This window comes from Pteronotus mesoamericanus, unplaced genomic scaffold (genome assembly GCF_021234165.1).
Source record: "Pteronotus mesoamericanus isolate MK-2021 breed Mesoamerican mustached bat unplaced genomic scaffold, CSHL_Meso_final contig_220, whole genome shotgun sequence".
In the NCBI taxonomy this organism is placed as follows: domain Eukaryota; kingdom Metazoa; phylum Chordata; class Mammalia; order Chiroptera; family Mormoopidae; genus Pteronotus; species Pteronotus mesoamericanus.
In genome coordinates this window covers 9838697-9863127 of record NW_026555091.1, presented here as the reverse complement: position 1 = coordinate 9863127, position 24431 = coordinate 9838697, and the positions used below count along the sequence as shown (strand labels likewise).

General features: G+C 66.1%; 1 protein-coding gene across 1 annotated transcript; it reads right to left on the bottom strand.

Moving 5' to 3' along the window:
- Window positions 1-332: 332 nt before the first annotated feature.
- Window positions 333-23959, bottom strand: NUDCD3 (NudC domain containing 3). The gene is made up of 6 exons (XM_054571406.1): window positions 23522-23959; window positions 19084-19403; window positions 11393-11525; window positions 5874-6017; window positions 2982-3170; window positions 333-543 (listed from the first exon to the last, which is right to left on the bottom strand). Exons 1-6 carry the CDS (start codon window positions 23711-23713, stop codon window positions 433-435), a joined length of 1089 nt encoding a protein of 362 aa, XP_054427381.1. The 5' UTR covers window positions 23714-23959; the 3' UTR covers window positions 333-432.
- Window positions 23960-24431: the final 472 nt, after the last annotated feature.

Here is a 24431-nt window from a genome sequence, read left to right as displayed (position 1 = left end):
GGCTCAGGCGGGACAAGACAGCCTGGTCAGACGTCAGAAGTCCTGTTGTGCGGGCGGCCGCAGGACTTGCTGCCAACAGCCAGAACCAGAGATCAGGACCACGGCCTGGCCCTGAGGCAGAGGACCCCACAAGGTGCGAGCGGGCTCCATGGGGCTCCGGCGACTGTGCCCAGCAAGGGAGGCTGAGTGTCCCCAAACGGCTTGGCTGCCCCCACCGCCCGCTGCCCCCACTGCCTGCCGCCCCCCGCACAGGATCAGCAAGCAGAGCTACAGGACAGCGCGGCGGGCAGGGGCGGGGTGCCGGCGGCGGGCCAGCGCTGCCCGCAGGGAACTCCCCTGCTGGCCGGCACCCCGCCACGGCGCAGCCCCGCCCTGCTCTGGAACAGTCTGGAAGTGCAGGGCGGGGCGGGGCTGAGGCCGGCGGCAAGGACACTAGAACTGCACGGCGCCCGGGGAGATGTTGAACATGGCCGGGTCGAATCTCTGGCCTCGGAAGGGAGAGCCTTCTGCGTCCCACCCCTTCTTCAGCATCTCATGGACTTTCTACAACAGAAAACAGACAGAGATTAACCGCAGCCACCGGGCCAGCAGGCCCCAAGCTGCCGCCGCTCCGCTGCCACCTCCAGAGCACCCGCTGGGCTGGGCGCCCCCCACGCGGCCGTGCCCCCCGGCGCGTCCCCCACGTGCGGCCGCCCGCAGTGCCGCCTGGCCCTCCGGCAGCTGCTGCTCCCCGGCCACCGGGCATCTGTTCCAACTCCAGGGGCCGAGGGCTGTGGCCCCGGGACAGACTGAGGTGCAGGGGGTCCCTGCCTCCTTTTCCAAAGGGGGAAGCTGGTGGCATCAAGGGCCGCACCCTCAGACAATCCGGGGCAACCTTGGCTGTGACTCGGCCTGCCCCGGAGGCCCCGTGTCCAGGGGCGGCAGCAGGCAGGCAGTGTGGCTGGGGATAGGGGACAGAGGACCCGGGATGGGGGACCCGAGGGGGCGCCGCCCTGTGAACGCAGTGGGCTGGGGCCGCCTCCCCTCACTTGTGACCACAAGAAGCAAAGCAGCGTCGGGGCCACAGATGTCGCAGCCACGCACCACGTGGAGGGGTCAGCAGGCACCGCCGCAGCAGAGACGGGCCAGCCCCGCCCTCCGCGCCCCGCTGCCCATGGGGGCGGGGTCCTCCGGCCCCCCTGCACCCCGCTCCTCTGGCTCCTGCCGCCGCCGGGCCTCCCACAGGCCCTGTACCACCTGAGATGCCGCGGCCCCGAGACGCCCGCCCTTCGCCGTCTCCAGCGAGGCCCCTGGATTGTGGGTGGGCTGGGCAAGGGGCTGCCCTGGCCCCTGCCTCACGCATGGCAGCCCCGGCTCCCGCATGGCCCCTCAGGGCCACACGCAGCGCGTCTCCAGGGCCCCTTCCCAGCTCACCTTCCCGCCCGGCCCGAGGGGCCGGCTGCCCCTGGGCCCATCACTGGGGACCCTGCTGCTCCCCTTGTGGCCTCGTGACTCAGCGCCTGCCCCCTCCTGGGCGGGGACACCAGTGCCCCACAGCGGCACGAGGCCTGTCCCACGGGGCCAGTGACAGGCAGCTCTCTGTCCAGTGGCCACGGGGTGCTGGGGTGAGGACCGCTGTCCAGCATGAGACAAGCACAGCGGTGACAGCCAGCGACCACTGCCCACAGACACGGCCGGCTGATGCCGGGACCCTCCCTGACGGGCAGCCTCAGCCCCGGCCCCGAGCCGTCAGCCCGGATGAGGCCGGTCAGATCCAGACACTCGGAGGGAGAACAGGCCGCTGGCTCACGGCACGGCCCCGCCTCTGTTGCCGAGCTGCGGGGGGGCCCTCCGCACATCCTGGGAGCTTGTGCTTCCTCCCACTGGGCGGACAGATGGACAGACACACCCGCAGGCCCACGCCGTGGGCCCCGCGCACTCCCAGAAGCAGCCAGGTCCCCAGACCCCACAGGACCCCAAGGACGTGAACGGGGTTGAGGGAGGGTCCGGGTTCGACGTGAGGAAAAAGCAGCATCCAGCAGCCCGCGCCGTGCCCGCCACGCTGCGGCCAGCTCCCCCGTTGCTCCCGCGGGACCCCGGCAGCCACAGTGAACCCGAGGAAGCAGCCCTTCCTCTCCTGAACCCGTGCTTGGGGCCATTAAAGCGAAGAAGGGATGTACAGACATCCCTGATCCATGATCTCCTGTTCTGCGGTTTGTCACCCGCGGTCGACCGCGGTCTGAAAACATGAAGTGGGAAAGCCCACAAATAACCTGCACGTTTGAAACCGCGCGCGGTTCCGCGGAGCGTGAGGAAACCTCTGGAGGTCCTGCTCCGCTCCGCCCGGACGGGGCTCGTCCCTCCGTCCAGCGTCCCCGCGCCGTGGGCGGTGCTGCGCGTTAACGACTCAGCAGCCGTCTCGGTGTCAGGCCGACGGTGACAGTGCCACCGCGCTCCTGTCCAGGTCGCCCAGACGGCACTTCCCGACGCCCCCAAGTGACGGGCGGTGAGGCTGGCTCTGGGAGGGGCCGGCGCGGAGCCGGGAAGTGCGCCCTTGGCGGAGGGAGCCCGTGGGGGAGAAGACCGCACGGGAGGGTCTGCGCTTCCCCTGGGCCCCGGCACCCACCAGGGGCCCTGGGACGCGTCCCCCGTGGGTGTGGGGGTGACTGTGCTCGTCTACTCCGTCCTTCCCTCGGCCGCCCGGGCTCTGTGCCAACTTCCTGCTGCCGCCTCCCCAGAGCCTCAGGCCAGGCAGGCAGTTCAGGCCCCCGAGGACTGAGGGGGTGGGAAGGACTTCCTGCCACCGCCCCTCCCGCCCCCCCCAGAGCTGGGACACGCGCTGTGACTGGGTCTGTGTGGCTGGGCGCCTCCTGGCCCTGCCGCCTGCACACCCTTTCCGGGTGTGACACCGGTGCCCTATCCGAGGGGCGGCGACCAGGCCCCCCCCCCCCCCCCGCCACGCGCCCCGGTGCCCCGCCCCTGTCGCCCCGCCCCCACCGTACCAGCTCGTGGCTCTGCGGCTTCCCCTGCAGCTTCTGGTGATAGTCGAAGGTGAGCCGGTCCAGCACGGCGTGCTCCTCCTCGTCCACCGTGGCCATGGAGCGCTCCTTGTTGATCTGGTCGATGTCGATCGGCTCCTCGCCCTCCAGCACGGCGCTCCACCAGTACTCCCCCACCTTGTTCAGGCTCACCTGCGGGGCGGGGCGGGGCGGCTCGGGGCGGGCACGAGGGGACAGCCGCTGCGGGCTGTCTGGGGCCCCCCGGTCCTCACCGGGGGCACGGCTTCGGTGTCCCCGCTCACCCCCAGGCCACAGGAGCCAGCCCACTCTGGCCCGAAGGGGCACTCCCATGACCTGCGAGGCCCCCACCACCTACCCCGGGGCCCCAACAGCCACAGCCTCTCCGAGCAGCCGCAGAGGCTCGGCCCCGCTGGCCACCCCGCCCCATGGTGACCATTCCTGCTCCCGCCTGCTGGGACCGGGGCCCGCGTCCGGTCCATGGAAGCCTCCCTTGATGCCCGGCACCCTGGCCCTTTGTCCCTGGCCAGACCCCTCCAGCTCCCTGACCCGCCACCCAGATTCACAGCACAGCACGGAGGGACGGCTTGGGGACGGACACAAGAGGGCAGGGCGGGGGCAGCACCGTGGGAAGGAAAGCAGGACATGCAGGCTTGGGCCGAGGCTGGCACCGAGGGCACTGTCTCGGGGCCCCACAGGGCCAGGCGGGCCCCTCCTGCGCACTGTCCGCTCTGATGGGACGAGCGCCGCCCCGCAGCGGGGGCAGGGTGGGAGCTGGTGCTCAGGGAGGGGCACGGGGGCACAGCGGGCTGGGAGGCAACCACACTCAGCAGGCGCCGAGGGGACACTGCCAGGCTGAACGGCGCAGGTGTGGCACGAGAGCGCACGGGAAACGTTCTGCCGGAGGCTCGAGGACCCGGGTCTAAAGACAACTTCTCGGGTAAAGTTCCCTGACAGCGTGACGTCCCCAGACCTGGAACTGTTTTGCAGGGAAACCCCACAACGCTGGCAGGCGGGGTCCCCAGAACATCCTCACAGACACTCGGGCCCGAGGAGACACGTGAGCGCCTGGGGGTAGAGAGGACAGGTGATGGGGCGCGACCGGGGCCTGCACGGCGCAGGCCACTCCCACAGGAGGGTGTGGGCCCAAGGTCGGCCGGCCCGGCCTCTCAGGACTCACCGGGGCGGCCGTCACAGGCCGGCCCCTGGGGTTTGAAAGCCCTGTGGGCACAGAGACTGGAAGGCAGGACGGGGAGCGCGTGCTCCATCTGCGGCGAGCGCCACCTTCCTCCCGTCTCCTGGTGGCTTCGCCCCGTTCTCGTGACTCCAAGCTTCCGCTCTCCCCCTGGGCCCCGGGCCCCGGGGATGGCGCCGCGGATCGGGCCGCCCGAGGAGCGCAAGGGTCCGAGGAGCGCGCGCCGAGGGCCAGGGCCCGCCTCCAGTCCAGGACCAACGTCCCCGCGCTCGCCGACACACTGACGCAGCCGACCTGCCCGGCCCTCACCTCCCGGGCCTGGGCCGCCTCCCGCGGGCACACGCGGCCTCTCCAGAGAGCCTCTGGAAGACGCGCAGGCACAGTAAGTCAGCAAAGACAGGCAAGCGGCCGGGCCCAGGGCTGGCGGGAACGGGGACCTAATGGGAGGCAGCCCACGACCAACGGCCAAGGACATGTCAGCCGTTGCCCTGCTTTCGAGAACTGTGACGCGAAAGCGACCTGACCATGTCTTCCAAGGGCGCAGGGCACCGCACGCCAACAGCACGCGCGGGTCACAGACAGACACCGCCCAAGGGGAGCACACGGGACAGGTCGGCAAGCGCAGTGTGGCGGCCCTCCAGGCCCAAGCAACACGCACGGGCCAGCACCGCCTCCTGCAGCGCTGGCCGGGAGGCTGCGGCCCCACGTGGGGGCAAAGGGCAGCGGCACAGAGCGTGGGGGGCAAAGGGCAGCAGCGCGGCGCGCAGCGAGCGCAGCAGGGCGGCTCCGTAACCAGGCAGGAGCCTGCAGGCGAGAAGCCTCGCTGCATCCCCGTGCGTGGGAGGGGGCGAGGCGGGAGCTGTCATCGGTTTTAGCTGCCACCCCTGCCTGGTGGGCTGACACGGGTCCTCGGCTCAGAGGCAGGCGCGGGGGGGCGGGCGGGGGGGGCGGGGGGCCGTGACCAGGCGCTGTGAGGGCACAGGCCTCTGCAGCCGCCACCGCCGCGTCCCCACGGCCTGGGCTGTCCTGGAGCAGCCACTGCAGAGCTCTACGCACGGGGCTTTGACCCCGGCTCCCCCTCCACCTGGCGGCCGCACTTCCAGTCACAGCGTCACGTGACTTCGCTGCCTCCGGGGGTCCCAGGGGACAGGAGTGTGGCCACACGTCCCCCTCCCTGCCCCAACGTCACTTCACTCCTCCTGCATCTGCGTCTTCTCTGCTGTCTCAACCCTCCTTCTCCCTCCCCCGAGGACACGTGTCACTGGATGACCCAGGTGACTCCAGCTCGGGGCCCTCAGTGCGTCTGCAAACACCTGTCCCCGAAGCCCTACCGCGGGCCCAGGGCCCTGGTGCGGATGCTGGGGACGCGTCCCCTCCCGACTTGCTGGGGGCCTGGTACTGAGTGGGACGCCTGGGGAGCCACCCACCAGGGACAAGGGGACCAGGGGAAGGCCCGGCCAGGCTCCCGCGAGGACCCGAGCAGGCTGCCCTGCGCCGCCAGACGCTGAGGGAGCGGGTGCCGCTCCTCGTAACACACCACCCGGAACCCCACCCGGGGCTCTGCACGTCAAGGCAGCCTGCTCACTGGACCTCAGATCATCCAGGTGCGCGACCCCAAACGGCCCCAGTGAGGGACGAAAGTGGGGACGCACGCCCGGGGCCAGGCGCAGCGCCATACTCACCAGCACGCACTTGCCCGGCTCCAGGCTCCACAGAGAGCTCTCGGTGTTGACCTTGTGGGTGAACTTCCCCTCCATGAGGACCCGCTCCCCCTGGCCTTCCAGCACGGCCACCCGGATGGAGCTGCTGCTGAGGGCCACCGAGACCTGCGTGGAGAGGGGAGAAGTGTTTCTTGGGTGCAGGCGGGACCGGCCTCACCACGGTGGGCGGGGACAACAGAGCAAGATGCCAGGCATCCTCGGGCCACCAGGGTCCTGTGCGAGGAAATGTCGGCGACTGACCGAAACCTGACGCAGCCGGTGCGCATGCCCCTCCAGTAAGAGCGAGACCTGGGGACGCGGGGAAGGCTCTCTCTCCACAGCCCCAGCTGTCAGGGGGACCAATCCCACGGCGGGTGGGGGCCAGGTGACATGCCTCCCATCCTGCCATCTGGACACCCGCCAGAAGGGCCACACGCCGGCAGCCTCTGAGGCTCGGCCCCGCCTCCACCAGGACAGCAGGCCATGGGCTGGCTCCGCCCCCTTCCCTGGGTCCGATCTCGGGAGTCAGGTCACTGGGTCAGCAAGGGGAGAGCAAGGTCACAGGACTCCTGTCTCTCCCTGGGCCTTCGTGGCGACCCTCCCGCCCTTGTCCCTGCGAGTAGAGGGCTAACAGGAACCTTGGAAGGGAGCTTCCCAGGCACAGAAAACATCCGACCTGGAGTTCACACTGGTCAGTGCGCTGGCTCGCGGGCTCGACAGCCTCCAGCACACGCCCCCAGGGACCAACCCCGGCTGCCGCCCGCTTGGACAGACAGCCCTCCCAGCCGGCCACACAGGACAGTCCTCGTCCTGATGTCTGACGCAGAGCGTCAGGGGCATCGGACGGCAGGGACCCCAGCGGCTCCCGTCCCAGAGTCACCCCAGGAGCCACGGGGCGACCGGAGCGAAGCACAAAGAGAAGCGCGGAGCCCTGAGCGGTGCAGGGGGAGGAGGCCCCGGCCCCAGGCGGAGGCACTGTCACCAGCGGCCTGCTCTGGTGGGGGGGGTGGGCAGGGGGCACTTTACATAAAAACACCTAACAGGAGCTGAGGGTTGCATCGTCTGCGGAGCCAGCACCGCGCAGACAGACTTGGGTACAGAAAACAAAACCGCTGCAGCGCTAATGAGGAAGGAGGATTCTCTAAAGTGCTTCCTATTTATGTCTTCAGCGGGTCTGAGGAGATGTTGCATCTACAGAACCGGAATAAAATATGAAAATAGTGTTAGACAAAAAAAGAGCACTTAGAATTAAAATCCTGTGGCTAAAATAAAATTTTCAACAGACAGACGGGAAGATAAAGTCAGAGGAATGGGGTGGAGACAGGGCTGAGCCCACAGCGGGTACGAGACAGTTTCCAGAGCTTCAGAAACACACGCCCCCGGACTGAAGGGCCCGCCGAGGGCCGAGCAGACGAGTGGAAGGGGGTTACACAAACGCGTGACAGCTCACGGCCCTGACTTTTGAAAAAGGTCCTCAAAGCTCCGAAGAGGAGGAAATACACGCGTCCCCACCGAGCTGCATGGACAAGAGCTTGGAATCGGCGACCTGGGTGCACGCAGATGAGGAGCAAAGCCTCCCACCTCCTGGGGCGACTCTTCAGGTCAGACTCTCCAGAGCACCCACGCTGGGAACGAGGGGAGGTCCCAGCCACCCTGCGCTGAGGGGCTCGGCGCCCTGCCTGTGCATGGCCGTCCTGCGGAGGTTCCGGGGACGAGGCGAGCACAGAGGACGGTGCTGGGCAGACGGCATGAGGCACGAACGCCCAGGGGCAAGGGGAGCCCGTCCCGAGCTGGGGGGCAGCGGCAACCGGAGCCGACAACACCGGGCTGCGGGGGCACCAGCTGCTGAGAGAGGCCCTGAAAGCCCTCGTCACGGGAGAAACGCCCTCAGTGACCGGGGCGGCCGTCGCGTCCCCGTCCAGAGGTGCACCCGTCACTGAGCACTGGAGGCTACACCGTGTTACACGTCAACTGCATCGCCACAAAGCGGGACTAATCGGGGAAGCCCGAAGGGCTGAGATGGGGCGCCCGGAGTGGAGAGGCGCAGAGGTGGCTCGGGGAGACGGGCGGCACAGGGCGCGACCGGGCCGAGGGCGCGCCTTCCAGGAGGACCTTCGGGGAGAGCGGCGTCCAGGCGGCACAGCGCTGCCGGGGCCCAGGTAACTCGCAGGTTGGTTTTGACGAGAGAAAGTGAAAGGTAGCAAGAAACTCCAAGAAAACGAACTGAGCCAGAAGCTCCTGGCCGGGAGGATGTCGGAGTGAGCCCTGGAGGCAGGGCCCCAGAGAAGGAACAGGGCCCTGGAAAACGACCAACCTCCGCTTTCCCGAACTTCAGAAACTCGCCCACGGCTGCGGAAGCCAGGGCGCGTTCGCGCAGAAAACCTCGGCCAGAGCAGCAAGCTCCGCCACGTCTGACACCCCCTGGCCAGCCTGTCCCCTCAGCCAGCCCCGCGGCAGCCCCGCGCCGGGTGTGGCCTGGCAGCCACCAGAGGGCGCCTGCGGCAGGGAGCTCTGGAAGCTTCCCTCCAAATAGCTGTGGTCACCTGACCTGTGCGACAGTCCAGGCAGCCCCACCCGCCAGGCCGTCTGCAACCAGACTCAAGACTCAAGAAAGCCCTTCTGCAGGGTCTGGTTGGGGAGGCAGCGTCGGGGCCTGGGTGGGCGCGTGGTGAGCCGGTCGTGGTTGACGGCAGGCGCATGGCAACGCCTGCACCCCCGACATGCGCCGTGACGCCCGGGGTCGGGGCGCGGACAGAAAGCGGAGGCAGGAGAGCACTCGGGCTGCGAACCTTCTCTGCTTCCAAACAGGCCTTACGTATCCAAACAAGGCTTCCCGTGCAGAAAAGTACAGCTTGGTGGGCTTTTTCATCACCTTTCCTGCGAGGGAGCCTCCCCACAGGTGTCCAACGCACCTGCAGCTGCGTCGCCGTGCAGGACGTGCCCCAAGGCCAGGCGCTCTCTGGAAGATGCCCGTGGGCACCGAGGGCGGGCAGCAGGGCCGTGAACCCAGCAGCCGCAGGACCTCCCGCGAGCAAGGCCCACCCACGTGTCCGAGACGGGGAGCAAGAGCGGGAGGCGAACCCCCTGCCACGCAGGGCCATGCAGTCACGAGACAGACGGGCGGGGCCAGGCCCTGGCGTCCGCCCTCGGGGGAGCGCGACGCCCGCGGCACTCGGCCTCCGGTGCTGATGCCCGCGAGTGCAGGAGCGGCGGTCAGCAGCCAGGCCAGCAGGCGTCACGGCGGCCGTGGCTATGCTGAGGCAAGAGAGTGCACTGGATGAAGCAAAGGCCAAGGACAAAAGCCTTGTTCTGAGTTTTTCCTTCAGATTTACCAGCAAAACAACGGAAGACAGACGCCTGTAAACAGGAACACCAGCACCCCCGTCCTCTGTCCCCGTGGCACTCGAGAGGCAGGCCCCTCCCTGCAGTGACCCCTGGGGACGAAGGGGGAGAGGCGCTGAAGGTGGGGCGGGGCTGGGGGGTGAACATTCCGAGATGCAGCCACGCCCACCCCCAGCTGCTGCGCCCCCACCACTGCCACGCAGCACCTGGTAGGTGCAGGGACAAAAGCCAAAAATAAACACTGCTGAGAGGTCGCTGTGACAGGCCCCTCAGGGAACAGCTGCCGAGGAGCCGGTCCAAAGGGAACACGGCCGCTCGGGAAACCCTTAGGTCAGCAAACGCCAAGGGCTGCAAAGGAGCCCGCCCCAGCCTTCAGGGAGGCGCGGCAGAAACTCAGGTCACGGAGACGCGAGAGGCCGCGGCTCTTCAAAGGGAGGTCGCAGTGCGATGAGAAGGCCGCGGGGAAGGCCACGGCGGAGAGCGCGCCCCACCGGCCGAGACGAGGCAGGACGAGCGCCGGTCCGGTCGGGGGGTCACCGACACACCAGCACTGGGTACAGCGAGCCCGCCGCCGCGTCTCAACACACAGGCTCAGCCACACGTCCGGGGCACCATGGGCACCGGCGCCCCGGCGCCCCCTCCTGACAGCGCGGGCCAAGCGCAACTGACCACCCGCACCCCACACAGCACCTGTGACGTCCCGGCCAGAGCCCCAGGGGCCCCGACTCTGGGGCAGCCACCCAGCAGGGGCACGGCAAGGGTCCATCCCAGGGCGAGCAGCAGCCAGACTCCCTGGCGGAGGCGGCCACAGGTGACGCCCTCGGGACACACTGCGGGGGGGGCGGGGAGGACATGGCCGCCCCCCGGCCCTCAGTGCGCGCTGGGCTCTGCGTGCATGGGGGCACCGTGGCTGTGGCGGTGTGGATGGCGGCCGGGCCGTACAGAGCGGTCGGAGCACAGGCCCGGGCCCGGCAGCCAGCGCTTCCCACAGTCTCCTCCCCCCTGCACAAGGCAGCCCGGCCAAAAAACGACGTGGAAAGCAACAGCTGACCCACAGTAACCCTGGAAGGGGCTGGGCAAACCAGCCCGGCAGGAAGGCCAGCACCTCCCCATGGCTTCCAGGACAGGGGGCGTGGCCGTGGAGCCAGATCCGTGGGGACAAGCCCCGATGGCAGGGTTGGCACAGGAGGGCGGGAGGGAAGAGGGCCGCGCGGCTCCGGCCACTGCCGGCCCCAGGTGTCTGGTGCAGAGGACGGGGGGACACACAGGGCCCCAGCCTGACCAAGACGCCTGTGCGCGGAGTCAGCGAGCGCCGCAGCCGCCCAGGCGCCAGACCAGCAGCGGCTGGCACCACGTTACATGGCGGTCACTCCAGAACCATCCCCGCAGCTCAGCCTGCGTCTCCTGCACTCCAGGCCTGGCCCTGCACAGGGAGGAGCCATGCGTGACCTTGGATGCAGGCAGCCCCCTGGAGGGAACCCCTCACCCCGGCCCAGCCTCATCCAAGAAGCACACTGTCCAGGACAAGTGGGCACCCCCTGGACAGCCAGGCCTCCGGCCTCACCTGTGACACACAGAGGCGTCGGGCGCTCTGCGGACTCACGAAGGCTGAGATACGGGCAGCGGCTGGCAGGCCATGGGCCGTCCACCCTGAGGGAGGTGCTCCGGGAGCACCCGGCGCCCACGCCACACGGAGCTGTGACCCCAGCACTCTGAGGGGGGCCAAGCACGCTGCTGCCTCCCGCCCCGTCCAGCTCCATAAACCAGGAGCCTCCCGCAGGCCGAGCGTGAGGCGGTGCCCCCAGCGGCGGCCCCTCGCTCAGGTCTAGCTCTGCAGGCGCAGGACGGGGTCCCCAGGGGGTGCTGCAGACCTTGGGCTGCCCCGCCCGGGAGGCCCGGCTCCCGCCTGGGTGGCTGCCCCGCCCGCCTTGCATGGCTTCTGTGGAGGCCAAGTGCCCTAAAAGGCCCGAGTGCAGCACCTCAGCCGCAAGCCCCAGGACACAGCACGGCCTGGGGATGGAGGCGGGTCTTGCACCTGCATGGATGGGCCAAGCTCATGGGTACGGGTGCCTGCGGCGGACGGTTCAGACCAGCCCACAGCCCGATGACCCCACGCCCCGGGATGGCCACTGGGCGGCGCGGCTGGACGGCCCACTTACCTGCCTGCCCTTCACCACGTGCGTGGGCACAGGCACCTTGAGCTCCAGGTCGGTGTAGTCCTGGGACCAGGTGTAGTTCTCGCGCACGGCCCCGTTGTAGCTGTCGGGGTTCCTCTGGAACTGCTCCTGCCTCCTGAGAAAGAGCCGGGAGTCAGACGACGGCCCCAGCGTGCAGCCCCGCGCTGGGCACGGGCGCTGCTAGCCTGGCGTTTCTTCTTAAAGACTCGGCGTCAGATGCCACCGCGGCACCAGGCAGCTCGGCTTAGCGCCGGCCGCGGTCCACCCAGTGCAAGGCCGCCACGCCCACTAGCAGGGGCAGGCCCAGCCTCCAGAGCCATCCTGGCCCCAGAGTGGGGACACCATTCGCGACGAGGAGGGTCCCGGCCAAAGGCGGGGCAGCACGAGTACCAGAAAGGGCCGTGTGCCCAGTGGACGGAAACACAGGTCTGTACAGGCCCCTGAAGCCACGGAACAACACCCCCAGGCTGCCCGGGATGAGCAGGCGCCACTCAACGCGACGCCGATAAAGACGACGGTGGTGTGGGAACCAGAGCTTCCAGAAAACCACCTTCCTGCACCACCTGGAGAAGCCGAATGAGGACGAGAAAAGCAGCCCCAGCCACACGGAGCAGGAGTCTGGGCAGACGCCCGCAGGGCGCAGGGAGGGAGGATCGGGAAGACGCCACCCGAGGGGCCTCAGCCCAGCCCAGCCCAGGCCGGTGTGACTGCGCGGGTCAGGAGGGCAGAGTCCCTGCTCCCCAAAACCGTGGACATGCCTCCAGCCAAGTGCACAGTCTGGGAAATTCAGTACATGAGGTTCCAAGTCTCTTTACAAGTGAACGGCGTGGAATTAAAAGGAGAGAAATTATTGTAAAAAAAGGGCCTGAGATGACGCAGCCCAGGCGCCACGTCTGCACCTGCTGGAGGCCAGCGCGGAGCGTGGCTGCAGGAAGACCATCAGGAAGCCCTGGCCGGGCGCGCAGGCGGCGGGGGCCGTGACTCCGCACGCTGTGGAGGTCACAGTACGCGGGAGGACGGGCGGAATGCCCCGAGTTCTGGGGCTTGTCCTGCTGGAAACAAAGCCTGGCGCAAGAAGAGCGCCAAGAACCAGGAGACGCGAGGAGACGCAGGAAGCTCTGCTAACTCCGCAATCCGACTGCGTCCTGGCCCCCGTGGAGGGGGCCCGGCAGGGCCAGGTACTCAGCCAGGCCCCGCCCTGGGAGACAGCGGCTGGTCCCCAAGGACGCCCAGCCACCCGCGCGCCTGGCCGCGTGGCAGGCTGTGCCCAGCACCGCAGGCCCCTCCAAGTCTGCCAACGAGGCGCCCCCGGGCGACGCCATGGACGGCTCCGTCGCTGTCCCCTGGGCGTCCCTGTCACCACCAGGGCGGTGCTTCCCCGACATCCCCGCCGGTCAGCGCCGCGGCCGGCCGTCCCGCGGGTTCGAGCCGGCAAACGCCCCTCCTGGACTGCAGGGCGCCCCCATGCTCCCTCCAGGGCGCTGGACCGTCCCTGCGACCGGCGCCCCGTCCTCACGGCTCTGCCCGCCCGAGGTCTGAGGGAGCTGCCGTCTGTGCCCAGAGCAGCGCCTCCTGATCCTGCCGCCTCCCCTCCGCGGCGGGGTCACTGCACCCTTGGCGGGCGGTCACCCTGAGTCCGGTGCCGTCTCTCCTCTCTCCCTTCCGTTGTACAGGGAGCTTGTCTCAACCCAGAGGGAGGCCCAAGGGAGGCCCGGCCGCGTGCGCAGGTGCGGCCCCCACGCGGCCCGGCCCAGCCCCGCCCGCCCGGAGGCTGTGCGCCGTCAGGAAGGCCCCGGTAAGAAAAGGTGCTGAAGCAGGTGCACTGTGGAAACTTCCTCTTAGCGTTTTAATGTTAATCGTGCAGCACAGTTAAAAACCCTAGACGACCCTACACCTAAAATAAACAAGGCAAGGCCCTCGAGTCTCCTGACAGGCCTGAGGGACTGACCCGTAGGTGCAGCTGCCGGACACGCTGGACGCTGACCGTCCGGTCACGTGACCAGCCAACACAAACACCCCCCCCATATTTACTATAAGCTCGTCTAATTAACTAAAAATGGGCCGTTGCTACAAGGAGACTTTTTTAAAAATCTTGTTGACTACTTTAACAAGGGAAAGAGGCATTTCATTGTTCCAGGAATATGTAAATATGAAACACATACTTTGAAACAAAAAGTAGGTCACCTGCTCTGTAAATAAGCCCGCTGAGGAACGCGGAATTCTTGGTCTTTAACGGAGTTTTCTACTCCTGGTCGTCCAAAACCAGAAAACTATGTCAATCCCCAAAAGGCTTCGGAACGGAGCGACAGGGAGCCCGGCAGAACCGCGCCCCCACCTCCAGGGCAAACAGGCGGGGGCCGGCGCACGGCCCAGGCGCACGGCCCGGACACAGGCCGGACACAGGCCGGACACAGGCCGGACGGCCCTGTCGAGACGACACAGACGCCACGGCCCGGCCCTCGTCCTGCCCGCCGGCCGGCAGCTGCCCCGGGGCGACCCAGCCCAGCAGACGCCTGGCCCCCGAGGGAACCTCCACGTCACGGCCGCCTGGCCCGGGCAGGACCCCGCCCACTGACACGCGAACCCCCCTTCCGTCAACCTTCTGACGCGTAAGTTCCGGCCTGACGCCCCGAGAGGCTGCGGGCCCTGGGCGACGCCGCCCTCATGGGGTGAGCGACGCGCCGCCGGCGTGAGAGCAGGTCCTGCGCTCGATTCTGGGGGGGCGCATGCACAAGGCGGGTGGGAGGGGGCCCCAAAGCCCCCGTCTGTGTTTCTGCCGCTGACATCAAACACCAAAACATCCTCGATAATTTATGTTCGAGTCCCGCTGCAGGTCGTGACCAGAGTTTGACGAATAAACTTCCACCTCCGAGCAGACAGATCAGTGAAAAAGGGCCAAAGTGGGAAACGGGGGGAGGGAGGCAGCCTGGGAGACCGCGGAAGGGGTGGCGGCCTCCCCGGCCCCGGCGGGGAAGGTGCTGGGGCGGCCGGGCTCCGTCCCCGCCGCAGACGGTCCTTGGGGGGCGCCCTGAACGCAAAACAGGGGCAGCGGGTCCCACAGGAGCAGGCGTCTGTCCGCAGGGACGCACCGGCGCAGTCCGCGCGTGGAAGGGAGCAGCGCAGTCCCACGCCCAGGGGACAGCAGCAGCACCGCGGCGGGAACTGTTCCCACACGGGCCGCCACCCGCGGAAACGAAATGTTTACAGCGCCTCCAAGCACCTCCGCACGAGATACCTAGCAGTTTCCAAAGGAGAAACAGTGACTGTTCGTCCGCAGGAAAGCGACCCCAAACTGCATGACGGGCCGTCTGCCAAGGAAGAGGTCGCGCGGGTCACGAGTGCCCAGGCCGCGGAGGCGACGGCCGAGGTCCCGCTGGCCCGGGGGGAAGGGCCCCGGCGGCGGCGGCCCCCGGCCACACGCCGGCCACAGAAGACAGGCCCCTGCCGCTGCGCGTCCACCCACGCGGCGGGAAAAGCTGTGTGAAGCACGGAAGCGCCACGGCGGGAAACACGGGCCCGCGGCCCCCAGGGAGCGCCCGGCACCGGCCGGCACCCGCCGCCCGACTCACCGTGTCGAGGACACGAGAGAACTGGAGGGCGAGCTGCGAGCGCCGGAGCCTGCGTGCGGGTTCACACGCACCTCCGTCGCCGTTGCTCCGTCACGACGTCACGAGGACCCCGGACGCCGAAGCGCCGACGGCAGGGGCGTGGCGGGCGGCAGGGACGGCGCACGCGCCGTCCTACCCAGAACCCCCTCCGCCGGCCCGTGCGGCCTCCCACGGGGCAGCGAGCGGTTCTTCTGCGCGACGGAAAGGCGTCCCCGGGAAGCCGGTTGCTCGGCGTCGCGCGGTCTCTCTGACGGCTCTGGAACCACCACCCTCGTCCCGGCGCCCGAGCGCCATCCCTCCTCGGGCAGCGACCCATTCGGGGCTACTTTTTCCTTTCACGTTCCTTTCCGAGAGGGTCCGGTGCCTGATTCACAGAGGCGAAGCCAGAGGCGGCGCATCCTTTCCCGATTCCTGCCGCATCCCAGCGCCGGCGGCAGCGCCACCTGCTGGCCCAGGGCTGCACTGCAGCGCCGGCCCGGCCGCCGTGGGGGCCTCTCCGGGAGCTGCCGACTTGGGGACTGGGGACCAGGTCCTTCTTCCTGTGGGTTCTGTCCCTCTCACCTTCTGCCTTCTGAGCGCAGGTCATGGGTCAGCGCCGCGTGACATCAGGACTTGGGCATCACGCGTCACACCATCCTCGCGCGGAGAGCTCACAGCCGGGCGGGGGCCCTTCCTGAGACACCCCCTCGTGTGCCCAGGGGCCTGTCTGGCCATCGCCCAGACTCTGCTCCAAGGAACAAAACGCCACTTTTCAAGCCCTGGGCTGGCGGCGGGGGGCGGGGTCCCCCACGCGTAATTGAAATTACAATGTCCCTCAAACATCTCTTAAATCACCCCCAAAATGCTTACGTATGTGGTTTATATGGAAAAATCTTTGCAATATTGTAAGTGAAAGTGTAGTCTGCAGCCCCAGCCGGGTGGTCGGAGCGCCGTCCGCCCCCAACGGTGGCAGGATGGACCCCAATGGGGTGCAGGCAGGAGGCAACGGGTCAATGTTTCTCTTTCTCTCCCCACCCCTGCTTCCTCTCTCTAAAATCATTTTTTTAAAAATTCCTGGGGGAAGGTTTTTTTAAAAAGTACAACGCAAAACCATTAGGGCAGACAACTGACCCGCGTCTGCAGCTTCCCTCCCGCTGACGCACGTACAGGACCCACGGATGGGTGCCCAGCATTCCAACCAGGGCGACTTGCTGTGTCAGCCGCACTTAATGCGACCAAAAATGACTGTGCTGTACACATGAACAGCTGGTAATAAAAACACAAGGGGGGCCCCCAAAACGGAATTTATTTATAAACAATTGCGTATTGATTCTTACACCTTTAAAACAGTCACCTTCAAAGCCCTCTCCGCTGGATGCAATACCCCTATTGAGACTTTTGTCCACGGCCCAACAGCTTTGAGCTCCTCAATTGTGACGCCTGTTAGACTTCTGCTGAGTTTTGTTTCACTTCTTCTACATCGTTTCCCTTTGAGGTCTTTTTTCATCCAGAAAACACAAAAAAATTGCTCCGGGTGAGACTGGGGGATGGGCAGGGTGGAGCTGGGACCACACTACTTTTGGTCAGAAACTGCTGAGCACTCAGCGCGGTGTCAGCAGGTGCACGCGTGAGCCCCCGCCGTGAAACGAGTCTTCAGAACAGAGTCACCGAAGCTGAACACAGCCGCTCACACCACCAGCTGGCCGCTGACACAGATGGGCTCCCGGAGCACCTACCCCGCCGGGGACGCCTGGACTACAAGGGGCCTGCCCTCCAGAAGATAATTCCAGGGCTTTTGGGGTTGCACCTCGCACAGACATGAAATACAGACACACACGTTTCCGTGTTTCACTGCACTTTTCTCCAGTGCTTCTGCTGCATTTGCTTGAATTAAGTGAGCCCGCGTGTGACTCGGCTGCAGAGCAAGAAGCGGGAGCGTCTGCCGTTGCCACTGCCGGGCCCAGGCGGAGCCCCCCGCAGCGGAGCGGTGGACAGGGGCCATCAGAGTCACCTCTCACACCTGGATTCTCAGCAACCGGCTCTGGGCCGGGCGCCAGGAACAGAACCCCAGACCACAGCTCCCAGGGCCAGAGCTATGGGACCTGAAGGCTGTCACAGGCCACGTTCACATCTGCCGCCACACCACACTCTGGCTGGGACTCGGAGGCCAGGGCCACCGCCTCCCGCTTTGTTCATGGAAAATCAGGAACTTCCCCGAAGCTGAGCGGCCCATTTGGAGCGCTGGTCCCACGGCGCCGCAGGAGTTTTCCAGGGGCACGTGGAGCTGGCCTCGCAGCAGACAGGGAACTTGCAAGTTCTCTGGCCCCAACACAGCGCACAGCCGATGGCTCACGGACAGAGGAGGGCCCCTGCAAGGCAACACGGCAGCTGCTCCCCGGTCACTCAGGACCAAAAACAAGTCCCCTCTTCGGGTAACGTTTTTAGAAATTATAAAAATAATGCAAAGAATAGTAAAACCAAATGTACGCTCCTTGCAAAAAAAGTTAGAAACTATAACATCAACAAAGATGACAATGAAAATACTGAATTCCACCAGGAACTGTTTCCTTCCAGGTTTTTTCTCTACAATTTTAAATGTTTTTCAGGTTTGGTATTCGTTTGATGGCTGCCTTTCTCATGTCACGCTGCATCATGAGAACACCTTCAACCCAAGAAACAGAACCAGGAGCGTGGGCTTGCGTGACCGGGGGCAGCCAGGCCTGTCTGAAGCCCACAGGGCAGGCTGCTGCCGGACAGGACGGGCTATCCCGCACCTCAGGGGAGCCCCCAGCGCTGCACCTGACACCTTCCAAGTGACTGACTGGCTGCCGGGGACAGTCTCCCTCCCTCCGAGCCAAAGCCCGCCGCCCCCGGATTAGTGCTTCGCTGAAGGACAGGCGTGGCCCGGGCTGGCCGCCACGTACGGCTGACCGTCACGGCCCCCACGTCGGTGCTCTCAGAAAACACCTTGTAAGTGGCCCTGGCCGGGGGACTCGGCGGGTCGGAGCGTTGTCCCCATACACCCAGGCTGTGGGTTAGGTCCCTGGTCAGGGCACAGGCAAGAAGCAAGCAATGGGCGCATCAATAAGTGGGACCACAAATCCATGATTCTCTCTCACTTTCTCTCTCTCTCCCCCTAAAGATCAGTAAGTGAAAATATAAATAAAACGTTGCGCAAATATATTTAACTGTTTCCTTAATGAGAATTGAACATTCTTTCAAATTGTTGCTGATACACATAACGCTGGAATAAATGAAACGGGGTCGAGTCAGTGCACATCCAACCTTCCTTCTCGTGTGTATTTCAGGGAAAGGCTCCTGGGAAAAGGGAGACACGGCGCCACACACAGTCCCCGGGGCCTCCGAGGGCAGCCCCATCCGCTTCCCACCCGCTGCCGGACTGCAGGGACCGCGCTGAGCAGCTGAGGCTTCGGGCGCCGCCGAGGCCACGCCTCAGGGGCAGGGGCACCAGCGCAGAAGAGAAGGGGCTCCAGACACGCCCCGACCGGGGCTGGTAACGCCTGCACAAACAAAACTCAACTGTCCCTGAAGGAAACGCTTAAAATCCAGACACGACCAGATGGTCACAATGTCTTGCGTCCCATGTGAAGTTACCAGGTGTGACAAGGCAGGAAAACATGACCCAAAATCAGGAGACACGTCAGCCACCGCAAACCAACCAGGACAGGGCAGAGCTGACAGAGACGTGACACAGCTGTGAGACACAGGAACGATGCAGAGGGAGCCCGAGGGTGGACGTTGACGCCCCAGGAGCCCAGGGGAGCACCCCTGCAGGAAGCTGTGCCGATGCGTCAGGTGACGCCAGGCACCACAGCAGGTAGGAACGCATCTGAGACAGGCCCCGAGGGGGAGACGGGGGAAAAGCCTGAAATTCCGAGGCTCGGCGCCCCCCCAGCAGCACGCGCACAGGAACCACCCCGGGGGAACCTGATCGTGGCCGGGGCGGGGGCGCGGCCGCAAACACGAGGAGCTCAGTCAATGCCAGGCGGCTGCTGCCACCACGTGACAGCCACTCCCACGCCACCCCCCCACCCCCGTGCCCAGCAAGAAAAGAGGAGGCCTCACTTGGGAGGAGCTGGGGGTTCCCTCGGGGCCTGGGCAGCTCCTGTGTCGGAGCCCGGCGGCTCTGAGTCCTCCTGGGGGGCCAGGGCCACCTCCTGCGCGGTGCCCGGCTGGCCTGGGGGCTCCGCAGGCCCGTCTGCGGCTGCGGCTGCGGCCGCGGCCACGGCCGTGGGGGCGTTGACCTCCACCTCCTGCACTGGCGCAGGGACAGGCTCCTGCTCTTCTGCCGCCGCCGCCTCCTCTTTTCTCCTCACTTTCTCCTCCAGCTCCTTCCTCCTCTTCTCATCATCCTGGCGAGCCATGCGGTCGAAGGTCTGGAACACCTAAAACCAAAGAGCGATCCAGCAGTGAGCGCAGAAAGGAAGCAGCGGCCACAGGAGAGACCGCGCGGCCGCCCCCAGACTCTGTGTCCCATGGCAGACGGCAGCGCCCCGGGCTTGGCCAAGCTGCCACGGCAGCCCCGGGACGGGGGAGCCCCCAGCTCCGCAGGAGCGCGGCCTGACCAGCCAAGGCCCCCACGGCCCGGCGCCCGGCCTCAGGGGGCACCGTGCCCAGGCTCGCCGGCCTCCGTCCTCCCGTCCGGTCTACAGCCACATGGGCAGCGCAGTCCCGGCCGAGCGAGCCGAGGGCACCGCGGCGGAAGGGAGGCGGAGCTGAGCTGACCTTCACTCCTTCACTGCCCGGAGCAGCAGCGGTGGGCAGACCCCGGCCCCGCCTGCCACTGCGGGAACCCAAGCACCGCTGATGGCGTCCCCTCCCCCGGGGGGCAACAGTCACCTCCGCCAGGACCAGCCCACCTGAGACACCGCGCCCCGGGCGGGGGGCGGGGGGCAACGAGCGCTTCTGGTGAGAGCCGGCGGAAGATGGGCCCTGGAAGGCGCGGACCTGAGTCAGACTTTCCCGGACGGCACATCTTCCGCAAGAGCCCCATTTCCGGGGGTGGGGTCCTGGGAAGCAGAACGGCTGGGACGCCCACCCAGGAGCACGGGGCGAGGCGGGGGCGGGGGAGCCAGCAGCCATGCTCCCCGCCCTACCCCCCACCCTGGGGAGAAAGCTCACGCCCACGCGGGTGCCTCCGCAGGGAGGTTTGCAGCCACTCTGTGCGTCTGTCAACACGAGGGCCAACCAGAGGTCCGCCGGGGGTGGTGGGTAAAAAAAGCTGCGGTTCGTCCAGACAGCGGGAGAGTTATTGTTCAACACTAGGAAGAAATGAGCGATCTGCTACGAAAAGACGCGCAGGGCCCTTTGCTCGCGGGGGGGTGATGATAATGGGGTCAGCTGGGCAGGTGGGGGCAGGGGGCTAAGTGGGAGGTCCCTGTACCTCCCCTCGGTTTTGCTGTGAACCTGAAACTGCTCTAAAAAATCGTCTTCGTGAAATAAATAAATATAAGCAGGTAGGAGTCGGTCTCCCAGGGTTACAAGGCACAGGTGCTAAATAGGCGCATCCTGGGCTCTGAGCAGGAGGCAGAACGGAAGGAGCCGACGCGCTGAACAGCACCAAATGTTGCTGCCCCGCACTCTCCAAACCCCGGGAGGCGCCCACGGCGGGGGAGGGGGGGCGGGGGGGGCGGGCAGCAGGGACGTTTCAAGGAGAAGAGTCGCCTCCAAGGGGAGTACCTTGCCCGAGGTCCTACCAGGGAAAGAAGAAAGCGGAAAGTTACTCAGGCGGCGCCGAACACCGAAAGGTGGAAGCAGAGGAAACGAGGCCCTGAAACCTGGACACAGAACAGGCCCCTTCCGACCTCACACACCCCGACGCCCGCGTCGCGGACCCTGACCCCACCCCAGCCACTCGTCCCCGACACCCCAGACCTTCCTCTGGACGCCACAGAAACAGCACCCGCGGGCGGTCCTGACCCCTCCCCCACCCCAGAGCCACAGGGCTGCGGGGCTGAGGCGCCACCGGTGACCTCCCAGCAGCCTTCTCGCTGACCGAGGGGTGACTTGCCGGGACTGCCTGAGGGGATAGGCGGAGCGGGCTCTCCCGACTCCCCTGGCTGGGCTCCCACGCAGGCTGGTCAAAGGGTCCAGGATCAGCTGAAACGAAGGAAGTGCCACGCTAAACGGGGCTCTTGTTCAAACACACTCATGTCACAGAGAGGCCGAGGCGCCTTTCCCAGGAGGGCCATTCAAGCTGTGCAGACTCAGAATTAGGGGGAGTTACCTCCGCTCCCAACCCACCTAGGAAAGCTTTCGCGCTCCCACCCTCCCATCCAAACCCTCGCTGCCTGTGCCCTGAGGACTCCCGAGCGCCCCACCTTGGCTGCGGCATCCACGGGAAGGGGTCTCCCGCCCCTGAGTCAAGGGCAGGCAGGCAGGGCGGGGTCAGGAGGCCACCTAACGCCCCGGAGAGTGATGCTGTGCAGCACCCACTCACTCGGTCTGACGACGCGCCCTGTGTTACTGAAGTGCAGTTGACATACGCGGCACTGCCACTCGGGGATGCGGCCGCTGTGTGCCTCACGGGGGCGCGTGCCTCGTCACCACGTGAGGTTGGGAAGGGGCCTCATCAGCGACACAAGTCCGGCTTGCCTGCAGCCAGGCCTCTTCCCCTGAAATCAGGGGCAGGCCAGCTAACGCGGCGGCGTTACTCCAGCCCCCCGCCCCCACGAGTCTGAAACCTCAGGTTACCGGATTCACCCGTCCCCTCCCTCTGCCCTGCTGCCCTCTGTCCACGTCGTTAAGTGGGTCACCAGATCATCACCTGGAGGGTGCCTGGAACATAGCAGGTGCCCCATGAACTGATACCAGACAAGTGAGCTGCCCCTCAGTTCAGCTGTGAAACAAGGGCAACAACCAACCCTTCAGAGTGTGTCAGGGGTACGGCGGGCGATGTCCTGCCACAGTAACTAGTACAAGCAGGTAGTCAGTTGCCACGACCTCCTCCCCTTTTCTGCCCCCATCACCCCAGGTAAGAGGGTTCCCACCCTGCCATGAAATGGATACATCAGGGAACAGAAAGACCTGGAGTCACGAAAACAGTGTCGTGGAATCACCTCACCCTGCTGAACTGGCACCCTCACCTGCCACATAAAATTCAGCTGCATCTATGTCACAGGGACATCCGTGCAAGTATTGGGTCGGCCAAAAAGTTCCTTTAGTTTTTGCCGTACGATGGCTCTAAGTAGAGTTTAGTTGTCTTTAACTTCGTTCAAAACAACTTTGTTACATTGTATTGTGACAGCTGTCCTATCAGTGTGCATTTGAAAAAAACTTATCAAAATTGGTGAATTTTTGTGTAGCCATTTTAATATTGAAGATGGAAGAAAATTCACAACATTTTCAGCATATTATGCTTTAATACTTCAAGGAAGGTAGAGATGCAACTGAAACAGAAGACATGTGCAGTGCACGGGGAAGATGCTGGGACTGATCAAACGTGTCAAAAGCGGTTTGAAAAGTTTCCGGCTGGAGATTCCTCACTGGACGATGCTCCACGGTCGAGTGGAGCAGCTGAAGTTCATAGCGATTGAATGAAGACATTAATTGAGGAAAATCAATGTTCACCACGCAGGAGACAGCCGGCATACTCAAAATACCCAAATCAATAAAGTTATTGGTGAAAATGAAAAATGTGTCTTTTATTTCACAGAAAAAACCACACGGACTTTTTGGCCACCCCAATATTAAACTGCCACAAGGGCCTGCTGGGGCCCGTCCCCCGGGGTGGCACCCAGACTGGACGGGACGAGGATCGGGGTAAGTTCTGGTACTGAGACCCGCACTGAGACCCCCGCTCCACCTCCGTGTCACCTAGGACGGCTGAGCCCCGCACGTCTGTTTCTCGTGCGGGCACCAGCTGTAACGTGTGGGGCTGTCCCGGAGCGGGCCTCGCACAGTTCCCTGTTCTAACGTGTTTTCTTATCTTGGCTGTAACAGGTGTCACACGGAGGCCGCGACAAAAACGTCGCTGAGGATGGGAATACCTGCTGCCTTCCAAAGCACCCTGACAGCTTCGCAAATGAGGACGGACAAGCCCTCGGACACAGAACCGACTTAACTTGGGACAGCCAGACAGACGCTCAAACGCACCCTCTCTGACCGAGACGTCACAGCGCGGGCAAGGGGACCACGCCCGTCAGTCGCCCGCCTCCCCGCCACCTCCAGCCCCGCGGCTCGGCGCCGCGCACGTCCGGTACCCAGCCCCGGCCGGCAGCCCCGGCACCGCCGCGGGCGCGGCGCCACTCCTGACACCCAAGCGCAGCCGGCGTCGCCCGGGCTTCCGAGCGCTAGCCCTGCTCCCACGGCGGAGCAACTTGATCCGCCGCCACCAGCGTCTCCGCGCACTCGCGGCGCCAGGAGGCGTCCCGGGAAGCGCCAGGGGGGAACCCGAGGCCGGGGGCGCAGGGAGGGACGGGGGTGGGGGGTGAGACCGCGCGGGTGTGGGCTCGGGGGAAGGGGGCTCCGGGGAAGCGGGGTCCGGCGGCCCGGCGCGCGTCACCTGCAGCACCAGCGCCTGCGCGGCCCCCGGAGGGAAGCCCATGCGGTCGGACGGGTGGCGCAGCAGGCGGTAGAAGTCGGTCTTGCGGTAAAGGAAGCCAAAGAGCACGCGCAGGAAGTCCTGGACGTTGCCCACGTGCTGCAGGATGCCCAGCAGGGCCTGGTCGTACAGCTCGGCTGCCCCGGGCTCCATGGCGTCTCCGACCGGACGGGCGCTCGCTCTCTGCAGGCGCGGCCAGGACGCCGGCCCACGGCCACTTCCGGCGCGCCGCGGTAACGGCTCCGCCGCAGGCGGGCCCGCGAAACTTCGGTCCGCCCGCGCCCGCGGCCCGTCGGCACTCGGGCGGCGTCGCCGCTGGCCCCGCCCCCACCGCCCGCCGGCCTCCCCGGGCGGCCTCACTGAAGAGCGAGAGCACTTGGGCTCCGAAGCGGCGCCTACTCCGCCGAGGGCCCAGGCCTGCGCGACGGAGGACGCCTCGCGGCCATGTTGGAACCGGGCGGAAGAGCGTGGGCGGTGGCGTCGCGCGCCTTGGGGTCGTCGCGCGGTCTGTGCCCCGATCCCCTGCGTGCGCCGGCGGGTCAGAGGGGACAGGTGCGCGCGGGCCCGAGGACGCTGGTGTGTCGTCGCCGCGGAGCGCGTGCCCGCGCGGGGGCGCGCGCACTCGTCTGCTCAGAGCTCCCTGGATAAACAAACTGCGGGTTTCGAGGCTGGATACGCTGGCCGGCGACAGAACGCAGGGGTTGACCCTAAGTGGCCACCGCTGACAGGAGCCAGTCGGAAAAGGCTGCCGTGCATTGTCTCATTCGGAAAGGGCGGACCGTGGAAACGGGGACAGGCCGGTGGTTGCCGGCAGTGGGTGTGAGACAAGGTTTGTTAGGTGGGATCATAGTAAAGTGAGGCAGGGAGCAGG

Bases quoted from the DNA above. Each gene is read 5' to 3' on its own strand.
- NUDCD3 (XM_054571406.1), bottom strand. From the start codon at position 23,713: ATGGAGCCCGGGGCAGCCGAGCTGTACGACCAGGCCCTGCTGGGCATC. The intron at 11,526-19,083 runs GTGAGGCCTCCT...GCTCTTTCTCAG, and splicing joins GAACCCCCAGCTCCTCCCAA to GAGGCAGGAGCAGTTCCAGA. The intron at 3,171-5,873 runs GTGAGTATGGCG...CCCGCCCCGCAG, and splicing joins AGCCGGGCAAGTGCGTGCTG to GTGAGCCTGAACAAGGTGGG.